Here is an 18,058-nt window from a genome sequence, read left to right as displayed (position 1 = left end):
GGGCCCTTGCACTGCCCAAGGTGATCCTTGGAAGGGTTTTAATAAAAATAAACCCTGCTTTATTCCTTTAACCTGCCCAGCTCTGCTCCAGGAGCCTCTCCAGGCATCAGCATCACTCTGTCCTGGCTGGACACCAATGATTTTTTGGGATGTGTGGGGCTGCCCAAGGGAGAACCTTTTCTAACAAGATCATGACTTGAAGACCTTTGTGCTACTTTCACAGCTTATTCTGCCTCTTATCCCACGCTCCAACACTGAAAAGTTATCAGCACCACAGCTGCTGTTTAAAAAATCTGAGAGCCTGAACAAACCAGGCTGTTTGCCACCAAAGAATTCATTTGCAGCTACTGACACCTGAATACTCCTGAGAACACAACCAGAAACCCTGAGCACCACACCAACTATGGAGTCCAAAAAGCATCAGCGGGTTTTTAGCAGTGCAACCTCAAAACAACCGGCGAAAAACAGTCTGGAAAACAAGGTCCCAGGCTGGCTGGTGGCTTGGAAGGGGCTGGTGGCTCTGGAAGACCTTCAGCCTTTTCCAGGGAGGTGGGAGAGCTCCTGAAATCACCAGCAGTGCTGCACCTGGAGGCAGCTGCTTTAGAAACACCCTGGGACTGGTGGAGGTTTCTGTGTGAGCTTTTCATCAGCTCTGTGAGGAGCGGTGAGATCTGAACAGCCAGCACACAGAGCCAGCTGCAGTGTCCCTGTCACACTGTACTGGGACCAGCAGGAGCACCACACAGACTCTCTCAGCTAAGCTGCACAAGAGACAGAGTTTTATTCTTCCAGATCTTTTACAGACAGGTCTGAGAGGTGAAACTCTCACTGGTCATGAAACCAACACATCACCAGCATTGGACAGTTGGAAAAACACCCCTCGATCACTTCTAAACAACAAGGAACAAACAACACCTGCACAGGTTGTTTTCCTTCCCTGAGGACTGTTTGGATTCCTCCTTATGATTTCCCAGGCCAGAGTGAGAACCTTGTGTGACTCAGTTTCCCATAGGCTCAAGCTAATGCCTGAAGCCAAAAAATCTCTGATTTGAGCACTGTGAATTCCCACATGTCCCTGTGGGCAGCGAGCAGCAGTGGCAGTCCTGGGCAAGTGGCACCTCAAGGACACAGCGGGATCCTGCAGTGCTGGGCTGGTTCATGCCTTGGACAAGACACTTTGGGAAGTTTTGGTGCAATTCAGGAAGCACCCACATCAGAAAAGGCCCAAGGAGCTGGTGGCAGTGGCTGGAGCCCCAGGGAAGTGCTGGGGATGCTGCTGCTTCGGGATGGTGGCACCACTCAAAACTCCACAGGGATTTGTTGGGTGAACAGCCCAAAACCTGATCCTTCAGCAGCCCCCTGCTCTCTGCAGCAGACACCAACTGCAGGGTGACACCTGGGCTGTGTCTGACTCTGATCACAAGAACCAAACACAACTATTTCATTTCCAGGTTTAAGAATTGAGCTTAACTCCCCCAGTCATCTCAGGCTCCACAAAGCGCTGTGGAGGGTTGGTAGAAAACTTTCTGCAGAATGTATTTTTTACTTCTTTTATAACTCAGTTGTTAATATTTTTTTTCACAAGGGTGAAAAATGGTTTGCTCAACATGAAAACACAAGTTTCCCCCTTAACTTCAGAGTATTTAACAGCCACCTGTGCATGTGTTCATAACACCAGAGCACGACACAAAACACTCCCACGGCTCTGGGAAGCAATCCAAGCACATCCCTTAAAAAGAGCCCAAACGAGGGAGCCCTGCTCATGGCAGCAGCAGAATTCCCACAGCACATCCCCTTCCCTGCCTGCAGCCAGCTCAGACAATGCTGCAGGCAGCCACAGAACATTCCAGATTTAAAACCTGCCCGGAGAAGTCGGCCCAGAGCAGCAAAAAGAAACCATTTCCCCACTCAGCACCTGCTCTAAAACTCACACAAAACTTCTGGCACTCCTCTCCCCGTAAATCTGTTAAACTTCCCTCAGCAGCACAGAGAATCTGAGGCCTGGGTAAATTCAGTGCACTGCAAAGAGGAGGGAAAATGCTGCAGAATAACGGGGGACAAGCCAATGCTGGAGGGATGTATTTTCATTAAACACAGATATTTTGATAAAAGCAACCCCATCAAATCAATCCCACTGAAACTTTATTTTGCTGACCTTTAGCAGTTTGCAATAGGTATTTCAAGTAGAGAAATTACAGTAAATATATTTTCCATGCTTTTGTTTTCCCACTCTTTTATTTATTTGCTTGAAATAAAGGCTCATCCTCGCTGTATTCCCGCAGCCCAACTTCCCTGGGGTTGCAATTCCCGAAACACGTGGGGGCTCTGCATTGCAGAATCTCTCTGCATCCAATTTTCTGCCAGCTCAGAAACTGTCAAAGCACATTTAGAAAGACTTGGAAGCAAATTTCAAAAATAGGTACCCCTAAGTACCGGAAGAAAAGTTGCTTTATGTTCTGTAGAGCTAAGCAGAAAAAAGGAAACACTGCTCTAAGTACTTTGTTACTACCTAAAATGCTGGAAAAGGAACCTGACAGCGAGCACAAAGAAAAGGGGAGAAATCAAAAGTGAATAAATAAAGTAGTAAAGAGCAGCAGGTAAATGAGAGCAATCCAGGTTAACACCAATAAACATTAATTAAAGCCTGACTCCCTCCCTAGAACAAAACACGTGTGAGAGAATAATAATGGCAGTGTAAGGAGGAATTAATCAAGGATGTGGCAAAGAGAGAAAGGCTCAGGACAGCCTTGGGCAGTCCTGGTGTGGTCCAGGAGAGGCGATGCCACAACCAATGACAATGACTTAAATTTGCTCATTCTGCAAACCCAAAGTGTTCTCAAGAACTGTTTCAGCTCCAGGAAAAAGGCACATCCCTCAAAAATCTCTGGGAATTTCTCTGGGAATGCTCTGAACATTGCAACTTGGGTGGAAAAGGTTAAACAAGGGCGCTTGCAGGGGATGCTTGCATGGCTGGAATATGTTATTCTAATTATTTGTTAAATGGAGCGAGGGCTCAGCTGTAACACAACACCACTTTAATGAAAGCTCCACAGGTTTAATTGAGCAGGGAAACGCTTAACACGGAATGAGGGAAAACAACTCCCATCAACAGCAGCTCTGAACAGGAAAGGGGCAGAGCAGAGCTTTGAGAAATTGTGCTCGGGCTGGGAGACACGGACCAAGAGGAAAATGAGTTTTACCTGGACCTGTTCGGTAATAAAGGCCACGAACAGGGATTTATTTGGGTATTTTAGCCCTGGCACGTGAACCACAGGGCACTCTGGCATTAGTGGGGAAAGCAGGGGTGTTTGAATGGATGGATTTTATGGTGTTTTATTTATTATTTTGGTGTTTTAAGGGATGGAAAGAGGACACCTCACCTGCCAGGCACACCGTGAGCGAGTGCAGCACCAGCAGCTCCCATAGCAACCTCATCTTCAGCTCCAGGGGCACGGGAGAGCAGCCAGGAATCACAGAGCACAACGGGGCTCCCTGCAAAGCTCAGGAAAGCTTCAGGCTGCAAAACAAAACAGAGCACAAGGAGATTTAGGCTGGGGGCTCCTCTTTGCTGACAGTGTGTTCTTCCTTTCCAGGAAAGTTGTATCTGAGGATCAACAAAGAAACTTTTGTTTATTATTATATTATAATAATTATAATATTTTATTTATAATTTATATATTATATATTATATTTATATATATTAAACTTTTATTTATTATATTATAATAATTATAATAATTTATTTATAATTATTATATTATAATAATTAATAATATTAATAATAGAATAATATATTATTCTATATAATAATATTAGTATTATCATAATAATACTAATAAGAATAATAGTAATTATTATATATTAGTTTAATTATATACAATCTTATATATAATAATCTATATTATAATATATATAAAATAACATAATTATTATTATAAATTATATTATTAGTATATATAATAATAATAAAGAGTATTATATTATAATATATATTATATATAATTATAATATTATATATAATATAGTAAATATATTATATACATTTTAATTATATCTATTTATTACATATACATATATTAAATATAATATAGTAAATATATTATATATACTATATTAATAATATAATACAACACTATAATGATATTAATTATAGTAACAATCAATAGTATTATATTATAAAAGTTATAATAATTTATATTATTGAAAGTCAATATTATTATATTGACTTTCAAATCATTCTGAGCAGTGATCTGTGACCATTTCAGGGTGGCAGGTGAGGATTAAGGAGTGTAACCTGTCGCTGGGAGATTTCTGCTCTCAATTTTGCCCTGGGGACATTCACTCCCTGCCTCTCTGGGGTGAGCTGGTGTAATTAGTGAACTCTGCAGATGAAAATGAAAATCAGAGTAATTGCCTACTCTGTAACTTTTCTCTTTTCATCCAGCACACAAAGGGCAGCATCTCTGCCAGGCAGAGCTTTGCAGGAAAGGTTCCCACACTGCTCAAAGAAGGGGATATTTTTCCCATTCCACCTCCATCCTCACTGCTCTAAAATTCCCTTTAAAAATCAACTTTGAAACATCCCCAAGTAAAAACCAATGCTCCCCATGCCCTCTGTTACGACCTGTAAATAATTAGAATTTGAGAGTAATTTAAGACCTTCTTAAATCACTTAAGATCACTGCAAACCTCCACCATCCCCCTCCCAGCAAGCCAAGGGGGAAAAAATGCCTTCATTTATGAAAGGAACCACTCCAGAGCAGGCATTTAAATATTAAAAATAAATAAATCAAGCCAGACACACATTCTTATAATTTATTCATCTCAGTGAAGACTGGAAGTTCAGGGGCCTTCGTGCTTACAAGACAAACTGCATGAGTAATAACAAGAGAGGTCTCTGGCTGCTTTTGTGAGCTAAAATTGGGAAAGTTCTTCTAATAAAGTCAGGTTCAATGCCCTGGGAAGGTTGAGAATCTTCACCCTCTGATCTGAAGATGCAGCTTTGAAGCAGGGAGAGATTAATTGCATAAATTCATCTATTCTCACACAGACTGGTGGGGCGTGCTGGGGGGAGCAGGAATGACCAATCAATGAATCCTAAGAACTATTTAAGGCAATGATTAGAATAATAATTATTAATTTTGGAAAGAAAATGTCTATATTGATTGACACAGTGAAGCAGTTTCTAGTGAATTCCAGAAATGTATTTTTTTTACCCTAAATAGTCTTGACCTGTGGAAAAACACTAGTTTTCCCCCAAACACCAAATTCTCTAGATTATAACAGCAGCCACACAAGAGATTTCTACCAGTTTTACACCAATTTAAGTGAAATTTGAGATAAATCTTGTATTTCAGCAGCTGCTGAAATTCTTTCCAGTTCTCCTTTTCCCAGGAATTAAAAAACAATTCTAAAAATCTTGGATAGTCTTGAATTTATTACCCCTCCTCATTGTAACTTCAGTTTTTGCCACAGCTGCCCTGACCCAGCAGGGAAAATTATTTTATTATATTATTTATTATATTATTTTATTATATTATTTGGGGAAAGTTCTGGCTACTGTGAGGGTCTGCAAACTCATTTTATTTATTTTGATTTTTTTCTACTCAGGAAATAATGCTTCTCTCAGCATTTTAAACACAAATACGAAGCATTTCAAAGTTACCAATGTAAATTAGCTTCCAGCTGATAAAGATGTTAAAAGTAGCAGGATCTGTCCTTCCTCCCATCTAGTTTTGACACAACCAGTGGATCTCAATTTCAGCCAAAAATGAAAGTTAGGCTAAAAATATAAATATAAATATATATTATTCTATATAAAAATATAGAACTGTGGAATGGTTTGGGTGAGAAAGGACCTTAAAGCCCATCCAGTGCCATGGCAGGGACACCTCCCACTGTCCCAGGCTGCTCCCAGCCCCATCCAACCTGGCCTTGGGCACTGCCAGGGATCCAGGGGCAGCCCCAGCTGCTCTGGGCAATAAATATATTTTAAGTCAAATGAAAAAGCTGAAACTTTTCCATTATTCAGCCATTCAGCAGTTGCTGCAGAGAACCAAGAGACACCAGAGGGTCGTGCACGTGTTTCAAAGCAAAGTTTCCATCTCCCTGATGTCTTCACGGGGTAAAGCAAGACAGAAAGTCTCCCCAAAGAGAAACGATGCCTGTCTTGGCAAAAACAGCACTGAAAAGTAAATTAGATGATTACCACTAAAAATATTTTCCTAAGGTTAAATTATGGTGGTTCTCGAGCCACGGCTGCAATTCCATTTCTCGTGATCGTTCCCTATTTCACATGTGAATGAGTCCAATTCTCAGAATGTTTCCCTGTAAATATTTCTGCTGCTCACATCAGCCTTTGTTCAGAGCTCTGCAAGAACTGTTCAAACACAGAGACTTTTTATGGCAGCGGCTTCAGGAAAAGCAACGTTTGTGCATGAGCAAAAGGTGGATAATTGAAAAGATCCTTCCCATTCCTAAATGCTTCCTGACTATGAAATCCCAGGGGAGTTTGTGCTGCTGCTGAAGGCTGAAAACTCACAAAGTTTACACAAAGTTTAATATTTCATTTGCAGAAGGAAGCAGAGGCAGTTTCAGCACTACACAAGTTACTTTTTGGAGATGAAAATGAGATTGCTGAGCATCAGTCTGGAAGTGCAGCCCATTAGAAGCCCTGGTGCCACCACACGTGTGCAGATGTCTTTTTAACTTTACTTCTGGCAATGCAGCCATTGCAAATTCCTTCCAAAGGCACCTTTGCTCCTAATTGGATTCTGCCAAAGAAACTTGACTCTAAGAGCTCTGACTGCAGGCAGGAAGGAGGGGGGAAAAAAATATGTGCGGAGTAGAAATATCTGTGGTGAATTTTTCCACGTTTGTGGGCATGGCTGTGAGTAATTTTGTTTGGATTTTTCATGATTAGCACTTCTGTAAAAGCAAAATAAAAATTAAAATCCTGAAGCTAATACATCTATGGATAGATTTAGAAAAACAATTTAAAAGATAAATTTGTACTATGTGACCACTCAGTTTTGTGAGTGTTCTGAAGGAAAACCTGCAGAGCACACCTAAGACTGATGCCTTAGGATTTCAGATTTTATATTTTCTATCTATTTGTAACCCTGCAGATCTTTAGTGCAGAACTCCAAACTCCACACCCAGTGCCAGCTGCTGCTTCCCCACTTTGGGCAGACACAGCAATTCCTCTCCAGGCCTGGCAATCAAGGACACCTCACTGCCTCAGGCCCCAGAGATGGAAACAAAAGGGACTTGGGGCAGCAAACTTGGGCTAAATGACTTCATTTCCTGCAGCTGGAATTGGAAAATCAACCTCCAAAATGCAAATGGACCAAACTTATAAAAGTGTGACACCCATGACCCGCCATCCATTTTTGGGGGATTTTGTCTGCCCTAAATGCACCTGAAGGCCTTCATTGAATAGAACTGCTTTTTATTCCTTTAATTCTGCCTGGTCTCTGTTTTTGGGTAGCCCCAAAAGGCACCAAGAGCCCTGCAGAGCTGCAGCAGCCTCAGCTGACATTCTGCTGCTGCTGCCCACTGGTGTGCTGCAGAGTGCCAGCTCTGCTCAGCTCCCAGATAAATCACTGCTAATGAAGCGTGCTGCACAGACAGACAGCAACAGGCAGCTTTTAATCACCTCGGCCGAGGAAGAGCTCAGGGTAAGCACAAAACACTCGGCACTAATGGGGGACTTGTTAGATTGGAGGTGAAGCCACCCTGGGGCTGCCACAGGTGTGACCCGAGGGCAGGAGCAGCGCTGAGGGAAATTCGCTGCTTCCCTCCACACTGACATTCATCCATCTGCCAAAAAACCTCCTCAGTGGTGCCCAGCTTTTCAAACAGGAGTGGGGAATGGTGAAAATAATCTCCAGGCTTGGCTGCAGAAGGGAGAGCAGAGCGTTGGGTGGTCCCACTGCTCTCTGGTGTGGGGCTGTGCAGATGCTGGGGGCGCAAAACCACAGAAGTTTTTGGGTTGGAAAAGACCTCCAAGGTCACTGAGTCCAATCTGTGACCATTCCCCACCTTGAGCAGTGAGTGCTACCTCCAGTCACTCCCTGAACTGTTTAAGGGAAAGAGGAGATGGAAAATGCAGACAACAGCACCTACACAGGATGGATATGGCAGGCCAAATCTAGAAATACCAGAGCCAGCAAAACTTGAGCACTAAGATATAACAGAAGCTCAAATTCCACTTGTCTGCACAAGAAAAAAACCCAAATAAACAAAAAACTCCAAAAAAACAAAAAAAAAAACCAAACCAAAATAAAAAACCAAAACAAAAAGTTGAAAATAAACCAGAGAGTTTTCTGAGGTTCCAAAAACCCTCTCTTTTTCTTAAAAAAGGAATGCACACCTTCTCTAATGCACACCTATAAAAAGGTCTCTGCCCATCAAAGGTGGGCTTGGTAGGTGCTTCAGGATTCTTAGTGGAATCTATGTAATATAACTATGGAATTATTGAGGTTGGAAAGATGTGTGAGATCATCCAGTCCAATCCTTGACCAAACATCAACCAAAAATACCACAATTGTCTGAGAAAACAATGTCAGGTTTCACCTTGTGTTTCCCCTTTGGGCTCTCATTCCCAGTCTGTCACTGGATAGAGATTTCATTTCCCCGGGCCAGGGGAAATGAAATTACAGCAGCTCCACAGTTACAGCAGCTCCACAGATGGAATTTCCCAGCCCAGCCCAGTCATTTTTATTTTTCAGGCCTTGGTGAGCTGTGCCCCAGCCGTGTGTGGCTGTCCCACGGACGGACTGTGTCCATCCCAGCCACACAACAAACACAATTCCAACAGCACGAGAAAAAATTCCCAATGGAATCACTCAGGAGGTGCCCACTGCCACGAATGACAACCTCTGCAGGTTAAATACTGTTTATTCCATGGAAATTCCTTTGGTGGAAGTGCTCCCTGATTTATGCTCATCCCAACAACGCTGCTGTGGGGCAGCTCTGCCAGCAGTGGGGCAGACAGGGGGATGCTTCCCTGCTGCTGGAATTACAGATGGAAATCACTCCCACCAACGCCATCCCTTCCTGACTGGGTCTAGAAGCAACATTCCTGGTTTATCTTCCTGCAGGACCTAAAGCCACAGCTTCAAACCTGATTTAGAGGGACTGGATGATGCCTGTAGCATTCACAGCATTCCCTGCACACCTGGGTCACCCCTGAAAGCTCCTTGGAAGGAACAATCCACCCTAAACATGGATATTCCCAGCTGAGTCACAGGTTCCTCGAACCACAGCAGTTTTCCACAGTAAATTAATGTTAAAATTAAATGTTTTTAATCACCAGCCACTAGATGCACCATCACCCTCAGGAAATTCAGAATTGCCCTGGAAAACCTGGATAATGCAAGGATAAATCATCTCCAGGGAAGGACAGTGGGGTGGCAGGACACAAGGCAGAATTAAAGCTATGGGTGTTAATTAGGGCTCGCTGTTTATTGTTCTACCTTTTCCATTAAGGGATGAAATAGGAAATGCTCACCTGAGGCAGCAGCTCTCAGAGAACATCCACACACAAACAGCCCACAAATTCTGAGGTGCTTTATTCCAAGAAGGAGTAACATTATCATAATAAAAAGCTACAAGCACTGAAACTTCCTGGCCTGGCTTTTTCTACAAATTATAATTTATCCTCTTTTAGAGAGACTTTTACTAAAGATTGTCTGGATCAGTTACCTTAAAACTCACCACTTTAAAGCCAATTTCCACCTTCACACCGAGTGACATTTTCAGTGCAGTGTTTTGGGAGATTAAAGCCAGGGGCTATCCCACATAGCCAAGCAATAAATTATAAACCTCAAAAGATGCCAGCTTTAGGGAGAGTAAGATAACTCAAAAGAGCAAAAGATATTTGAGTTGGTATTTCCAAAGTCCACTTCTTATCTCCTAACTATATCACCAGTCCATCATCAACACAAGTGGTCTGCAAGGACCATTACATGTCCAGTTTTGCTTTGTTCTTGTTTTTTTTGCTGTTAGCAAAGCTCTCAGTGAGAGCCCTGACTCAGAGTCAGCTCTGGTTTATCTTCCTGCAGGACCTAAAGCCACAGCTTCAAACCTGATTTAGAGGGACTGGATGATGCCTGTAGCATTCACAGCATTCCCTGCACACCTGGCTCACCCCTGAAAGCTCCTTGGAAGCAACAATCCACCCTAAACACAGATATTCCCAGCTGAGTCACAAGTTCCTCGAACCACAGCAGTTTTCCACAGTAAATTAATGTTAAAATTAAATGTTTTTAATCACCAGCCACTAGCTGCACCCTCCTGCTCTCCAAGCAGCCTCTTCCCACCTGAGAGCACAGCCACCCTGGCAAACCCCTTGAGCTGTCAGACTGGAATATTAAACTCCAGCTGACTTTTGAGCATAAATTTCCGACAGAAATAAGGGTTAATTTAGTGCTGTCTCAGTTTGACAGAATGCTGCACTGCAGGAACAAGGCTCCCAGGACTCTGCTGCCAAGGAAGTTCCTGTTATCCCTAAATCACTGCTTTAAGATAAGGAATCAAGGCAGTTTCACTCTCTGCACAAATTTAGATAAGCAACATTCAAAGTTATCATTCCCTTTTGGATAGGTCTGTTCCCAAAATCCACATTATCAGGCAGCATCGCCTTGTCCAGGAGACAAAAAAATTACGTGAAAATATTGAAAATATTTCTGTATCATCTCCAAAATCATCACCTCAATGACATTTTACTTTTCACTGCTGGAGTTTACAGAGTAACCCCTTTGATTTCAAAGGCAAAAGGAGAATTTCTCCACAAGAGTTCCACTGGGAGAGTCCAGTCCAGTGGACACACTCACACTCACACGCTGAAGAATTCTTTGCCTTCCTTCAGAGGTACAAATTGGAGCTTTCTTAAGGGGATAAAATGGAACTTGGAGAAGAAAAGCAACAAGCAAGTTTATTGACTTTGAAAAGCTGGTGAGAAGCCCGTTCTCTGTGTATTCCTGGGAACAGAGGCTATCAAAACAACAATTCCCTCATCACCTATTACTGGCAGAAGGCTTCCAACCCAGATAATTTAGATGCTTGGACCTCAAATGTTTTTAACTGGTTTGTTAAATCCAAAAATCATCTAGGGAAGGGAAAAAATAACCCTCAGCAATCGTTCTGATACCCCTGCTTACGTGATTATTTAGTGTTTTGTTTCCCCTTCAAAGTTTATTTTAAAGATTGCCTGGAATTGAGGGAGTTGGGGATGTTGAGCGAGGAGAGGAGCAGGGTGTGGGGAAGGCTCAGGGCAGGGAGAGCAGACTAAAAACGCCTCAAGACTTTGCACATTTTGTGTGGAAATAAGAAAATACTGCACGTCTGAGCTCCCAGGAGCTGGAATGTGCTTCCCAGAGGGGCCAAACTGGAGCTGGGAATGCTCTGTTCCACACTCCAGGCTGGGCAGGGGATGGGATGGGTCAGCCCAGGGGATGTTCCAGAGATTTGTGTGAGCACTGGGAGCACAGCAGGGTTAGGGTTAGGGTTAGGGTTATCTCTGCTGCCCAGGGATTTGTGAGAGACACGTCCCAGGGAGCTTGGGGTGCTGAGCTGCAAAGGAGCCCTGAGCAAAGTGGGATGGGAGGTGGCAGGAAGCGTTCCCCACTCTTCAGCCACTCCTCCCACTTGCCTGCCACCCTCTTGACAATTAAATCCCATTTTTCTGTGTGGTGGCAGGTCCCTGCCTCCAGCCCTGCTGCTCTCAGCAGTTCTCCTGCCCACGGCCTGCTGCAGGTGCTCATCTCTCACCGAGCCTGAGCAGCTCACGGTGCAAAGCCCAACAGCTCAGCTGCTGCTGTGAAACCACAGAACCCACACAGAGAGACAACACGGCCAAACACAGAATTCACAGGCTCCCAGCCTGCCTCTCCTCCCATTATCTGTGGATTGTTTCCAGCAGCGAGGCCAGGATCACTCCTGGGATATCAAGTGAAGGCACAGCACCACCCCTGAGCATCCTCTGGGGTTTTTCTGAAATGGTGGGGTCACTGTTGCCTTGCAAATCTGAAGGCACAGATCCTATTGGTGAAATCTTGCTATGGAATAGTCTGTGTTTGCATTAAATTTGTTATTTTGATTAAAAATTGAGCTTATCCCCGAGGAAACGGATAGGGAATCAGTGCTATGGAGGTCCAGCCTTGACCATGGCCCTCCAGAACAGATTAATTTAGCCCTGGCATCAGTTCACTGAACTGCTCAAGTCCTCAGCATGGACTGAACACAAAGTTTTCCCTCCCATTGGGAGAGCAAATCCTCCAAAATGAAGCCAAGCAGCTGAGATCAGACCAGTGGAGGCCCCTGTTCCCTCGAGTGCAGCTCAGACAGAGCAGCAGATTCTCTGGGGCTTGGTGTGAAATGAGAAGCAGCTCTGCTGCTCAAGCAGTGATGTGCCTTGGGTTATTCTGGGCTGGAATTCAGGGCATAAATAGGCTCCAACAAAAAACAAATTGGTGTCTCAGTACACAGGACCTTTGTGAGCAACTCCAACCCTTCAAACCAGCAGCTGGAAATGCCACGGGCACAGCAGTGCCTGCCTGGTGTGGCCACAGATTTTGGCCCCTGAGAGCCACCTGCCCATGGCCATGTGGCCTTTGCACCTGGCAGCTCCTTGGAGATGCTGGGACAACAAATCTCTGTGAGAAACGATTTAAAAACTGTGGCTGAGCCCTCCGAGACAGGAGCAGGGCAGGAGCTTGTGGCTGACCCATCCCAGTGACCTGTGGCAGCAAAGTCACTCTGGTGACACCTCCTTGGAGTCCCTGCTGCTCCTTGGTGCCCACAGCACAATCCTCCTGCTCTGATTTAATTACTAAGCATAAAAGGAAATAAAACTTCAGAATGAAAACAAAGAAATTGTGCTGGGTGTGATTTATGGGAGCTGTTCTCCAGCAGAGCACCATAAACTGCGTGTTTATGATCCCTATTAGAGGGCTGCAAACACTCTGGCATTTCCCTACACTGACTATGCAGATTACATGAAATGACTGCCTTTTCCTGCCTCTGCCATCTTTTACAGAACGAGGGTATTTTTTAAAAGACATCCTCGTACCAAGCAAGGAAAAATAAATAAATAAGGCTCCCTCATTGCCACAGGCTCTCAAGCTGGAATGTGCTGAGCAGCTGGCAGAGGTAGCCAAGGAAAGAGCGCTGCACACAGCTTTGTTTTCAATCTGGAATATCAATTATTGAAGGAATCAAGCCCCTGGCCAGACAAAACAAGGATCATCTCCACAGTGGATAACGAGCCCAGCTCCACGGCCTTTCAGGAATGGCTGGATGAATCTACCAGGATTTATTGAGAGATCACATTAAGCCCTTGGTTTGCTTGTCATAGGCAGCAGATGAAAGGAAACAAGGTTTGCAAACATTGATCTGTGTGTAACAGCTTCAAAAGGTGTGAAGAGAAATGTTTGTTCCTGTTGTCCCTCCCTTAGGGCTCTGCCTGTCCCTCCACCCTGCGAGCCTGGGATGGGGTGGGATGAGCAGAGCCTGCTCCTGCTGCCTCTGGGAAGGGGCTCTCCCTGCCCAGGTCCCTGCAGGAGCTGCCAAGAGCTCCTCAAAAGGCTCAGGAGGAGAGCAAAGGAGCCAGCAGGGACCTGAGGCTGGGTTTGGGTGCACGCTCTGACACCAAAGCCACCTGCAGATTTTAAAGCCTCTCCCTGTTTAAAGCCCTGTTTAAAGCAGCAGATTCTGCTCCTGCCTTGCATGGATTGAGTCTGGATGAAGAAGGAGGGGAGCTCACACCAAATTCAGCCTTTTCTCCAAAGGTGAGCAGGAATTCTTTGCCTCAAGGGTGGGGAGGCCCTGGCACAGAGTGCCCAGAGAAGCTTTGGATGCTCCATCCCTGGAAGTGCCCAAGGCCAGGTTGGGCTTGGAGCAACCAGGGAAGCTGGAAGGAGCTAAGATTTAAGGTCCTTTCCAACCCAAAGGGTTCAGTGATTTTTGGGAATTCACCCCCATCCAGGCTGCAGAGAGCACAGCTACCAGCTGGACCCCATAAAAGCCACATGTCCCGGTGCTGTGTCAAACCAGACCATTCACCCCCACTTTAAAACCTCTTCACATGCTAATGGCCAACATTTCAACCTCTACCTGCACCTTTAGGTGCCAACTGATTTCCAGCCATAGCTGGGATTTTCCACCTTTCCTTCTGCATAGATGGAGCTGTCAGCTCAAATTGAATATATCCAATATTTGGCAGAATTTCTTTGTGATGTCTGGGTGATTCTGGGACAATTCCTTTTAGTTTTTGTTTTTTTTAAATTGTAACATCTTGAATTGAAGATAAAATAAGAGTTCAAAACCAGGAAACAGAGTTAGAAAATTAAGACTGAGAAAAGGATGAGTAAAAAATGTCAAAGTGTGAAGTTTGGGGTGGGAGAGAGGAGCATGAGCAGGCACTGGAGGCAAAGCCACCCTCCAGCAGGCAGGAGACTCCAAAAGCACCAGAGGGTGGATTGAGATTCCAGCTGGGAACAGTCAGCCCCACATCCTGTCACAGCTCTCCCCTGCCATGGAATTAAAGGGAATTTTTGGCTGGCTAGATAAGAATTTACTGCATGCAGTAAAACTCCAATTGTACAACTGAAGTTACAACAGCAGTGTGTTAATTTATCTCCTGTTCACACCGTTAAAGCAACGACTGCGAGCTAAAACCAGGGAGCAGAAATCACCCAGTTTATGGTCCCTATTAGTTCCAAGGGGCTTTGGATAAGACCATACTGGAAATAATAGAAATATCACCAGATGGAAGGAAAAAAATAAATGATCAATATCTGCATCATCAAATTTATCAGTTAAATCAGTTCTGGGTGTAGGATATCCATTGAAAAAGAAGTACACACATTATAAACCATGGCAAACATTTAACCAGAAGTCCTTATTTAATTTTATTTTAATTAAAGCTCAAATCATTACATTCCCCTGTATTTTATGACTGTCACTTTATCAAGGGGAACTCCATAAAATATCCAAAGCAAGAAGTTATAGATAAAAAAGGAAAAATAAGTATTTCAATTGAGAGAATTATTTCTTCCTTTTAATTTTCTTTTTAGATCACTGCACAAGAGAGAAAATCCCAGTAAAGGCACAGCAGGCACTGAAAACTGAATTGTTTTGAGTTGGGAGATATAAAAATGTTTAATTTCAACCTACAAAGTTGCTGGTTTTTAAATGTCCCTTAGTTTATCTGTCTGTTCCTTCTGTCTGCTCCCTTCTGCACAAGTTCTCAAGCCCAGCAGCGCTCAGACTTCGAGGTTTGTAAAGATATTAAACTTTACACAAAGATCAATTACTTATAGAAAGTTCAGTCTGCCTTTGAACCCAGATGTGAAACTATTCCATTTGATTCTGATGGAGACGTGGCCATTGCTTGTTTCCACATTTTCCTTCAGAGAAATGTTCATTCAGCTAACCAGGAAGTTCAGAGAAACTATTAAAATAAACCACACAGGGGTTAATTTGAATGCAGTTAAAAATTCAGGCAACTTCCATCAATCCTGACCTAGATTTGAAATTTATTGCAAAAAACTCCACGCAGAAGCTTTCCTTTGGCCTGGGAGCAGCCCTGCAGCTGGCTCAGGGCTGGGGCTCAGGGGTTGCTGGGATGATTTCTGCTCGTGGCTGCAGCCCCATGAGGGACAGGCACATCTCTGGCACTGGGAAATCACCTGGGATGAGGGAAATCTCAGGTTGGAAATGACCTCAAAGCTCATCCAGTGCCACCCCAGCCCTGGGCAAGGACACCTTCCACTGTCCCAGACTGCTCCAACCTGTCCTTGGGCACTGCCAGGGATCCAGGGGCAGACACAGCTGCTCTGGGAATTCCATCCCAGCCCCTCCCCACCCTCATTCCTTCCCAGTATCCCATCCATCCCTGCCCTCTGGCACTGGAAGCCATTCCCTGTGTCCTGTCCCTCCATCCCTTGTCCCCAGTCCCTCTCCAGCTCTCCTGGATCCCCTTCAGGCCCTGCCAGGGGCTCTGAGCTCTCCCTGGAGCTTCTCCTCTCCAGGAGAACATTCCCAGCTCTCCCTGGAGCTTCTCCTCTCCAGGTGAGCACCCCCAGCTCTCCCTGGAGCTTCTCCTCTCCAGGTGAGCACCCCCAGCTCTCCCTGGAGCTTCTCCTCTCCAGGTGAGCACCCCCAGCTCTCCCAGCCTGGCTCCAGCCCTTGGAGCATCTCCATGGTCTCCCCTGGACTCTCCCCAGCAGCTCCATGGCTTTGATATTTTGGGAGCCCCAGAGCTGGAGGTGCCTCCAATGCTCAGCCCAGAGCTGACCCCAAACACAGTTTCCAACCAGAAGGGAACTGAACAGTCATTCCCAGAATCTGCCTCCATACCCTTCCCAAAAGGTTCATTTTCAGAGGCCCAGAGCAGCCCACTAAAAGTCTGTCACAATGCTCAGCTGTAATCACCAGCCTCGGCCTGGGGACAGATCAAAGCAATTTGCTATAAAAGGGCAGGAAAGACAAGTTTTTGGTTGTAGTGCCAGAGGAAAAAAGCTTCAAAGATGTTTCCTGACATGCTGGCTGCTGCTCTGCGAGTGACGCCGCACAGCAGCTCGTAATGAAAACCGACAGTGCTGGTGCTTACACAACTCTACACGTGTAACACCCAGGCAATGTGTGGCAAAAAACAGCATTTTGAGGCAATAACAGGCTCAAAGTAAACTCTAACAGCAAGCACGGAGATCCCTCTGGAGATTTCTTGTGGGAAAATTACACTAAACCCCAGTATTGACATAAGGTTAAAAGATATTCTAAATCAATTGACATTTAAGGCTGCAGCAGTGTTAGCATGTCTGGAAAATGCAAAAAGCTTGTTAACCCCACTGTATCGGTCTTTAACTTGAAAATGCTGCCTTCATCTGATACTGGGCAGGAGATACTCAGTGTAATCAGGAGGTTTTAACCTACTAAGAGCCAGCCACACAGTGCATGTTCATGTTAAACAGTGCAGGCTGGAACCCCAGCTGGGGATTCCTCCCTGCCTTTCCTGCTCATCCAGAGGAAGTTGGAAGGAGTCAAATGAGAAATAACTTTTACAGTGTCACCCCAATATTCCTCATTCCTGTGGGCCCCCAGCTGTTTTCCTCTGAGGCTGCAGCACATCCCTGCATTAGGAGCTGTTCCTGAGGTGTTCACTCCTCCCAGCTCTGCAGAGGGTTTAAATTGTTTCCTGTTCCTTCCATCTGGGATGTGGTCACCGAGCTGTCTCTGCTGCTTCCACCCCACTAAACCCCATTATGGTTTAATGACCATAATCCCCCTTCCCTCTCCTGGGAGCAGATGGTGAGCACACACACACACACAGCTTCATCAAATCTCCTCAAATCCATAATTTATAGGCAGGGAAGTTCATCAGCCACCTAACCTCATTAGCTTCTCACGCCCCACTTGCAGAACTTCAGAGATCCTTCCAGAAATGTTGATAAAATCCCTGAGAGGTGAAATAAATTCTAAACAATTTGTATTTTAAACTAGTACCCAGGAACTGAACCTGACTCCCTGGCAGAGCCAGCACTGTGTGCAGCCTTTTGCTTTTTTAATAGATTAATTTTTTCAAAGCTCAGCTTTGTAAAAAATGTCAAAGAATCCTTTTAGAAACCATTCCTTCACTTTCAGGAAGACTGGACAAATTCCTGAACTTGGCAGTTTAAGAGCCATAGCAGATAAACTCATCATCCAAAAGCATCATAACAATTAGCATGTAACAGAGCAAGCATCAGAACAACTCACAAAGCCACACCCCCTGATGTTTTAGCTAAAAATAGCAGCTTTCTGCCCAAATCAGTGCACCTGACAAGTTATGAAGACAAATGAAATTGTGTTTAAAGATACACATGATGGAACATGGCTTTGATACCCACATTGCCTAAATTCCACAGCTCACAGTGATTTCAGCTTTTTAACACATGCAGAATTATCAGCAAAACCTAATCCAGCCTGGTTTATGGCTTGAATCTCCTTTGTGGATCTCTTTCCCTGCCCAGAGCAGAGAGCCCTGCAGGAGGCACAGCTCCAGTGCAGGAGG

The 18,058-nt window shown here is 44.6% G+C and overlaps 1 protein-coding gene across 3 annotated transcripts in view; it reads right to left on the bottom strand.

The window, feature by feature from the left end:
• CNTN4 (contactin 4) overlaps nt 1–18,058 on the bottom strand; it is a 262,428-nt gene that overhangs the window by 122,266 nt on the left and 122,104 nt on the right. For all 3 annotated transcript variants that reach the window (XM_015641164.2, XM_033517488.1, XM_015641165.3), the window contains one exon: nt 3,381–3,517. In XM_015641164.2, the coding sequence (XP_015496650.1) occupies nt 3,381–3,435 (55 nt within the window). In that variant the 5' untranslated portion in view covers nt 3,436–3,517. The remainder of the gene's footprint in view (nt 1–3,380; nt 3,518–18,058) is intronic.

The sequence above is a fragment of the Parus major genome, chromosome 12, assembly GCF_001522545.3.
Source record: "Parus major isolate Abel chromosome 12, Parus_major1.1, whole genome shotgun sequence".
Lineage (NCBI taxonomy): Eukaryota > Metazoa > Chordata > Aves > Passeriformes > Paridae > Parus > Parus major.
Note: the sequence above shows the minus strand (reverse complement) of the source record. Positions and strands in the feature narration are given on the sequence as shown.